The following is a 9,205-nucleotide window of genomic DNA, read 5'->3' as shown; positions in this document are numbered from 1 at the left end:
CACTAGGGCTGTTAAAAATGCGCCGTATTTAGCGTTGGTCTCAGTCCCACAAGCTGTGTCCGTCTCAACACAGAAACCAAGAGCTAACAATAACTGCTTCCTGCATGACGGCTCTCAGCCCCTGGAGGGAACCCGGCCTCCTGTATCAGGGTTCTCCAATAGGGAGGGTGTCGTTTCGCAAAGTGGTGTCCACAGACACCTCCCTGAAAGGTTGGGGAGCCCTGTGCGACGGCGCGGCGGTGAGGGAAACCTGGACTCCACAACAGTCCAGGCTCCACATAAACTGCCTAGAATTGTTAACAGTCCTGTTAGCACTGAAACATTTTTGTCCAGTTCTGGAGAACCGTCATCTTCTAATCAGAATGGACAACAGAGTAGTGGTCTCTTACATAAACAGACAAGGGGGGACTCGGTCCCTTCCCCTGCTGAACCTGTCTCACACTCTTTTACAGTGGAGCAGTGTTCATTTTCTGTCTATCAGAGCCATTCATGTTCCGGGGAGACTGAACCTAGGTCCAGACCTCCTCTCCAGGGGCGGACCTCTAGCAAAGGAGTGGAGACTGCATCCCACTGTGGTGGCCCAGATTTGGGTTTTGTTTGGCAAAGCGACAGTAGATCTGTTTGCCTCCAGAGCAAACACACACTGTCCTCTGTTCTTTTCCATGACAGAGCAGAGCGCTCCTCTGGGAGTGGACGCCCTAGCTCATCCTTGGCCCGATGTGCTTCTGTATGCGTTTCCCCCAGTGGAAATGATACCACTTGTACTAGAGAGGGTGCGCGGACAGAACCTGTCTTTGATCCTAGTGGCACCCCGCTGACCAGCGAAGTCTTGGTACGCCGAGATAATCAGCTTGCTAGCAGCTCAACCCTGGCAACTTCCGGTTCGATGAGATCTCCTCTCTCAGGCAGAGAGGGAGATTTTTCACCCACACCCAGAACTATGGAASCTGCATGCTTACCTGCTGAAAGGTCCAGCTTATTAGCCAAAGGCCTTTCTCCAGCAGTAATAACAACTATCCAAAACGCAAGAGCGTCGTCCACTAGAGGATTAAATTCCTATAAGTGGCAAGCTTTTGAGCGATGGTGTAAGAACAGGCACCTGGACCCTTTTCAGTGCGCAATAGAAGATGTTTTAACATTTCTTCAGGAGCTACTGGARAAAGGGCTCTCCTTCTCCACAATTAAAGTCTACTTAGCASCKWTTTCTGCCTGCCATGTAGGTTTTGATGGAGTCACACCTGGTGCTCATCCTTTAGCCGTGCGTTTTCTGAAAGGGGTTCGTAAGCTACGGCCTACTATTGAACCCACTATTCCCTCTTGAGACCTCACTGTGGTTCTTGAGGCTCTCTGCGACCCTCCATTTGAGCCCCTAGAGTCTGTAGAGTTGAAGTTTCTTTCATATAAAGTTGCTTTGCTTCTGGCTTTAGCTACAGCTAAACGTGTCGGGGACCTCCACGCTCTATCAGTGAACCCCTCCTCTATCCAGTTTTCTACTAATGACTCTAAAGTGGTTTTGCACCCTAACTCTGCGTATCTTCCTAAGGTGATACCTTCTAGTTACAGCTCTATGTCTATAGAGCTTTCCAGCTTTCACCGCGCCCCCTTTTTTGCATCTGAGGAGCAAAAGAGGCTGCATCTTCTGTGCCTCGTACGTGCTCTACGCACTTACATCAGCCGCACACAGGATGTAAGGTCATGTGATCAGCTGTTTGTGGCTGTTGCTAACGGCTGTTGCTAACGCACACAGAGGTAAAGCTCTTTCTAGACAAAGACTCTCACTGGATTGTAGAGGCCATCTTGCTAGCATACAGCAGCAAAAAACCTTCCAACCCCTCTTGGAGTTAAAGCTCACTCCACCAGGGGTGTAGCGACATCTTGGGCCCTTTTTAAAGGGGTACCTGGGAGTGACATTTGTACCGCGGCCAGCTGGGCCTCATCAAACACATTTGCACGATTTTAAAGCCTGGATGTAACAGCACCTTTGGTGGCTCATTCTGTACTTTCTGCCGGGTCCAAAGCTCTGCATTAGTACAGTACTTACTCAGACACACTACATAACTCAGGTCTGATATTGCTCTGCGGGGCACTTTGACAAGTCCCATATACAACTGTGTGTTGTACTGAGTGAAATGACTGAAAAGGAACYTAAGGTTATGAATATAACCACGGTTCCTTGGAGGAATGGAACGAAGTACAACACCTTGTTGGACCCGCATCACAAAAGGCTCGGTGAAGGGCGGTATCTAACTGAGTAATGACGCTGGTGACTCCGAACTTATAGGGTGAAGGCGGAGCCTGTCACCCGACGTTCAACGTCACCGGTCTATAGACGTGATTAGAGGTGGCTTCAGCCAGGCGCGCATGTCCCATTTACAACTGTGTTGTACTTCGTTCCATTCCTTCACGGAACCGTGTTTAAATTCATAACCTTACGTTTTTACTGAGTGCACTGCTCAGAGATGGATATATCCTGCTTTCTTAGAAAATACAAACAAGCTGTGCCGTTTGAACTTGAGCCATCAGTGTCAAATAATTTAAAAAGGGTCCTAAAACATACCAAACTTGTTACTTTTGTTGACATAGTTATCGTTACCTTAAATATCGATCAGGAAACCAGACAAATGTACTGTATGTTTTCACACCAAACTGCATTACGTGTTGTGTGTGTTCAGTGTTATACCACAGTTAGGTTTAAAGGAAGAACATATAGAGCTGGCTTAAGGATAATTAGATAAATGAAAATGCATACTTTCACTGACATAATTCAGCCTTTATCTGCAGCAGTTGGTCGTTTTGGTTTTCAGTAAGTTAGAGTTTCTCTTCCTCTGCTTATTACCCTATCAGCACTCTGTCATCCTGTCAAGTAAAAAGCTATGAATAAAAATTAAACTGTGGTTTTATTGTCAGCTGACCTTTCCTTTCAGTAATAATGTGCATCTTGCTTGGTGGCATTTCAAACAAATTAAAAATCAATTTAAATAGCAACATCATTTCTGGCACTCTCCCACATCTGCACTTAATTCGCGGTTTGCTTAGAAAGTCATGCATCACATTTAGAGACGTTCTTTCAATTAAACCGAGCTTACTTTCTGTCACTCTCTCCGCTGTGTAAATCACTATATTTTATGTTCGAAACTAAAAATATAGAACAGTTTGTCACTTCAGCTGTCTTTAAAAACGCTTCAGTTTAGTTTTTAGACTGCCAAGACGCTTCATACACTCCACACCATTACATCACTTCAAACGTCCCCTCTAATATATTGTTTAGACTCCACTGTAATGTATTCTGGAGTGCAGGGAGACTGTTTATCTACGCAGATCAATGTTTGTCTCATTTTCCCTTCAAATAGATGTCTTATCACTATCATTTAACAGCTCCCTGAACAAAAAACAGTTAGTGTTTGGGTATGTGTTTTGCCTTGGCACCAGTATTCACGAACTACAGAAACGACTTACAGTTTTTCTGTTTTACGTGGATCCATAAACACTCAACAGTTGCGTGGTGCTAAATAAGGCTGAGTGCATCTTTATGTTTGTCAACAGTTTTAACAGCAGTAGGGAGTAATATCTGCAGAGGTTGGATTCTTGTTTTTTGTAACGGCGTGTCTCTTCTCTGCCAGGTGACCCCTGCACCGTGTCCTCCCAGCTGGAGTTGGAGGAAGCGCTGCGCCTCTATGAACTCAACAAAGATTCAGAGCTCATTATCCACGGTGAGGTTTTTTTTTCCCCTCAACAGACATTATGTAACACAATGTTTATGTGTGTTTAGTTTGCCTGTCAGATGATTCTGACTCGTTTCTTGGTCAGCAGCAACATAATAGAACACATTTTGTCGTCAGCATTTTTGCTTTTCTCCTGCTGCTCCCACCTCCCTGCTGGGTCCTGTATCACAGGTATCCAGTTTAGCAGACAGAAAATTTAATAATTTAGAAGTTACGTACCAGCATTTGGTGTTGCTTTTTAATATAGGCTTTTGTTTTTAATATTACTAAGTATCTCCATCAAAATATAAAAAAGAAATTCTAAATTTTCTTGTGTCAATAACCAGCCTCGAGTCCTTCGATGTTTCTGACTGTATATTAGGTTAGGGTTATGGCTGCACGACATTAGAAAAACTGACATTACAATGTGATTACCATATGGAAAATATACAGAGAGCTGGAATTGCACCACTTTTGTTTCTTTTTGTTCAAATTACAAGTAGGTTTTTTGTCTTTATCTTAGAGTTATTCTCATCGTTTACTGGTTGATTTTATTGTGCTCGGACCTGAGTACGTGTTTCCAACCATCAGTGCAAACATGAACTGTGTTTTATTTAGTGTTGCCTAGCTGTGTCAATCTTGGTTTCTGTTTCCATCACGCTTTAATATTAACGTATTTGACCTCCTTTCCTCCAGTTCTCTGCAAATTTGCCAGAGTTCCTGCAGATCCTTAAAAAATCTTAAAAGGCATTGAATTCATCAATTCAAAGATAAGGCTTTAAGTAGCCTTAAAATGTCTTAAATCAAACTTTCAGAGGTCTTAAAAATGTTAACACGTTGTACATAGGATGATTGTAATTCATTTCAAATATTAAAGCAGTTGGTAAAAATATATATTTTTTTATTCCCATGCAGACATTCCCCTTTGACATCACTTCCTGTTATTTCACATGCAAATATCTCAACTGTTCATCTGAGCAATGTGAAATTTTGTTTTGTAATATGTTAATGCTGTCTTTTCAAAAGTGCATTCACTTTTCTTAGAAAAAATTGATGTCACAGGCACAAGTTTAAAATGGACTGCTAAGAATGTTTCTGCTATAGTTAGATATGGATAAAACAATTGGTCTATTAGCAATATTCATATACTTCGACCAAAAATACTTTGGTTTATGAGTTTCTGCCATTTTTAATTTTTTTGTCATTTTGTGTTTATTATGAAATTGGTCTTAAATTCAATTTCACTTGCCATTAAAAAGTCTTAAATTTAACTTTCCTTAAACTGTAGGAACCCTGTTTGCTCATCTTCCACATTTTTGTCAAGACCCTCAGCTTCCTCAACCCGAGACAGCACTTTTCCAAAAAATGTTACCATTATTGTCCCAGAAGGTTCTCAACAAAATGAAAGTTTTAGCCTTTTTGACATGAAGCCTCCCTCATCCACTGGTGAATGCAGCCCATTAAAATAATAATATATGATCAATGCCTCACTAGCTGCGTTTCCATTGATCATGAAAATGCGCAAATTAGAATTTCAAAAATAAATTTGCTCAATGGAAACACGTCAATTTGGAAAATCTTAACGTTTTTCAACAAAATGGTTTTGCGCTACGATGAGGTGGTTTTTCGGCCGTATCAAAATTGGTGTTTTTCGCAAAACTGCAACAGAAACACTTTTTTTGCATCACGGGATTCACATGATCAAGAACTGGCTGTTTCTACTGGCGAAAAAGACGACAAAGACGAAGACAACTGAAAGTAGAAGTAGTAGTAAAATCACCAAAGTTGTAAAAGAAAGTAGTAAAATCACTGACTACAATTTCCCAAAAATGCAGCACACATAGCCATTCCCAAGTATAAGGGGCTTGTCGCTCGGAAGCCTTGAAATGACGCCGATGTCTCCTCTGTTGGCTGATGATGAGTGCTAGTGTCGTGGTAGCAATATGCTATGTGTTTACATCCATTGCCGCCATGTTTGTAATGACTTATTGTGAGAACAAACATACTCACACTTGACTTTAATATTTTCTTACTTAATGGAAACGCTGCAATTGCGAAACTGTTTTTTCGACATTAACAAAATATTGACAAAGTTTTGCACACATTTGCAATGGAACTGATACTGACCAATGCTGACCTGTAAAAATAACTTGATTTTTTTGTGTTGCTGGAGCTTCTTCACTTCCCTTTTTAATTTAGCTTTGTTAACAAATAGTTGTCTTACTGCTTGGATGTAGAGTGAGTTGTTAATTCAGACATTTGATGAATACTTCATGGTAGGGTTGGGCATAATCGTATTGTGTGCAGATAATCTTCAGAAAAACATTAATCGATTAGTTTTTGGCACTTTACGATTAATACCACCAGGTGGACTGACTGGGGATTACTTCGGTCAGTCCGCTCGGTGCTCCTCTCTGCTTCAAATATGACGAACATTAAAAATAAAGTTTTGTAATTTATTTATCTATCACATTTTTAAATATGATGTATAGCCCGAAGACTGTAATTTTCACACAATTTGGAACAATTTCTTACAAAGAGCAAATCTTTCCCACTAAATTGGTCATGAGACTATGACATGTGACTACAAAATAAGGGTGTCCAGGGACTTCAGGGGATTAATCGTCAAATTAGTCGTTATCGGCTAAAAACCACAATTAATCGTGATAAATTTTTTTGCCAATATTGCCCAACCCTAGTTCATGGAAAGGTTGAGTTCTGTGTGACGAAACCTAAAGACAGCAGAGATGGCAACTGGTTAATGCCGTGTTTTAATCAAATCTGAGGTGTCAGGTCAGGAGTTCAGAGGATGCCACTGTGAAGGCTGAAGATGAATTTAAGTGGGGGTTAAAAAGAGAAGGCAGAAGGGCCTCAGGGGTCTGCCAGGTCTGCATGTTAACGAGCTCGTTGGCTGCAGCCCACACCTCACCTCTGACTCACACCGCTGCAGGTTTAGGTCGTCGCCCTGTCACCGGCTACTGTAAGCTTGTTTGTTTTCCCGCTTTTCTGTAAGCGGTGCACAAAAACACACTTGTTGATGAATTTCATTATTATTTGCTTGAGGCGAAGATGTTTTTGCCGAAGGTTGTAAATGTAAAATTACACTTTTATGCTGGGTGTTTTAACCTTGGCAGTTCTACAGAGCACTTCAAAGCGTTTTTGTTGTATCCTCTGTGGCACTTCAGCTGTTAGGAACGAACCACAGTATTGGAAACGCTGTTAAAATTTACTCTGCAGCATCAAAACATTCTCACATGACTGCGGCTGGGCTTATCTGCCTCATCACGTGAGCAAAGGTTTGCTTAAAAATCTTTTCTTTTTGTTTTCTTTTCAGTGTTTCCATGTGTACCTGAGAAACCGGGCATGCCGTGTCCAGGAGAGGACAGTGAGTTTAACCTTTTTCTCTCGTAGATTTGCTAAATTTAGACAACTTACTTGTAATGAACTCTTATTTAAGACTCTCTAATTAGGTGAATTACAGAATAACTTTTATTTAAACACAAAAAAATGAAGATAATTCAGATTTTTAGCTTGTTAAATTAGTTTGTAAATCATTTTTTTGAAATAGTTTTGAAACATGTGGGAGTAGTTCATGTTTCTTTTGTTTGCTGCTCAGCTCAGTTCATTTTTCTCTCAGTTGGAATAACAACTTCTCTGGCTCAGATAAAAATACTTCAGTATAGATGCACTGTATCTCTGAAGGGTAATTATATTTTAAAAAGAAACCCATCAGTGTACCTTTGAATCTGTTCTGCCTAACAGTTTAATTATAAAAAATCTGCCTGCTTCTCTAAAAGAGAAAAATGTGTTTTTATAAGAGTTGATCAGAAAACACTGAGACAGTCTTTTAACAGACGTGTTTTATTGACAGCATATTGAATCGTGAAGTAAAATCAGCATAACAAGAATAATCAGTAACGGTTTCTAACAAACCATTATCAATATGAGTAATTATTTACTTTTAAAAATCCTGCTTTGACCGGAGCACAGTGGCTCATGTGGCTTCTCAAAAACATGGATGTTAAAAATCCACAGCCATTATTATGATCATATTATGCAAAAACAGCACATTATGCATCATTTAAATCTCATGTATAGATTGTACAGATTTGGACTTAGTTTCAGAATAAATTAAAATCCGTTTGCATGCGTTGACGCTGTTATTCTTCCCTCCAGAGTCGATATACCGCCGTGGCGCTCGGCGCTGGAGGAAGCTCTACTATGCAGGTGGTCACGCCTTTCAGGCCAAACGATTTAACCGGGTGAGACGTGATACAGACTTTTATCTGAACAGACTTTGTTCCTTTTGGTCACTATGTTTTTGTTTGTTTTGTTTTAAAAAAAAATTAATGACTGTATTTCATATGTTTTGAATATAGGTTATAGGTTAGGAAATACAGTATTTATGTGTGGTGGTGTGTAAAACTTATGAACAAAAGGTATTTTTTAAAATCTGTTTTGTGAAATATTAATCTGAATCTGACTGATTCTACATTAACTGGCTTCTTTCTGAAGCAGTTTTTTTTTTTTTTCTAAAATTCAAAGTGAAAATGTGTTTTTAAATTTCTTTTTCTTCTGTTCACCCTCGTGCGCAGCGAGCTCATTGTGCCATCTGTGAAGATCGAATCTGGGGTCTGGGGAGACAAGGTTACAAATGCATCAACTGCAAACTGCTGGTGCACAAGAAGTGCCATAAACTGGTCACATTAGAGTGTGGCAGACAAATGATGCACGTGAGTTTCATCCACAACTCCCACATTCTGTAGAATTTACTTTTTTATGTTAATAATCAATGATGAATGTTGTCCAGGAACAAATAATGCCCAGCCCACCATCGAGTCAGTCGTCAGACGCAGCTGATCATCAAGGTAACTCAAACACAAACAAAAGGATTATTTACCAGCTTGTCTGTGTTTCTAACTTCCATGTGTTCTGTCTGACTGTGTACATATTTATGCTGCTGAAGAGTTGAGCCTCCCCTCATTTATTTCACCGCCAAACTCTCAAGGTTTTCTCCTAAAGTGGCCTTGAGTTGTAATGTTCAATTTTCACGGGACTTTGGCAAATGGTCCCACTCATTTTCCCAGACCACTTTTCAAAAACACGAGTTGTTTTGTTTCAGCTGCTCAGTCCTGATCCTTGAGTCACTCAAGCCCAAAAAAGGGCACCTAACTCAAGATGTGAACGATTGTTTTCTCCACTCTTAACAGAAAGCCTTTCAAAGGCTCGAGGTGAAATTGTGTTTTCAAAAACAAAATTTATTTCATTGCGTCTACAAAAGCTTTTAAAAAGAGAACTACTTTGGCTGGCTCGTAGCCATAATCTGCAGTAGAGTGGCTGACCTGTTTCTGCAGCAGATGAAATCACATCCTTGGGAAAAATATATTAAAAAAATCAACCTGAACGATGCATCATCCTTTATTTAGTACTTCTGCTGCAAACATGATTCTTAGCTAATAGCTCTTGAATAAAACACTGAATCTTGCAGAGGTGCCAACCATTAA

General features: G+C 40.3%; 1 protein-coding gene across 1 annotated transcript in view; it reads left to right on the top strand.

Annotated features, from left to right (window-relative positions):
• prkci (protein kinase C, iota) overlaps positions 1 to 8,569 on the top strand; it is a gene marked incomplete at its 3' end in the record, with an annotated part of 21,629 nt that extends 13,060 nt beyond the window's left edge. Inside the window, 5 exon segments of the mRNA XM_014007409.1 lie at positions 3,621 to 3,710; positions 7,036 to 7,086; positions 7,878 to 7,963; positions 8,297 to 8,434; positions 8,512 to 8,569. Coding sequence (XP_013862863.1) covers positions 3,621 to 3,710; positions 7,036 to 7,086; positions 7,878 to 7,963; positions 8,297 to 8,434; positions 8,512 to 8,569 — 423 coding nt within the window.
• Between the last annotated feature and the right edge of the window lie 636 nt (positions 8,570 to 9,205).

The sequence above is a fragment of the Austrofundulus limnaeus genome, unplaced genomic scaffold (assembly GCF_001266775.1).
Source record: "Austrofundulus limnaeus strain Quisiro unplaced genomic scaffold, Austrofundulus_limnaeus-1.0 Scaffold42, whole genome shotgun sequence".
In the NCBI taxonomy this organism is placed as follows: domain Eukaryota; kingdom Metazoa; phylum Chordata; class Actinopteri; order Cyprinodontiformes; family Rivulidae; genus Austrofundulus; species Austrofundulus limnaeus.
The sequence above is the reverse complement of the archived record's forward strand: the minus strand, read 5'-3'. Positions and strand labels throughout refer to the sequence as shown.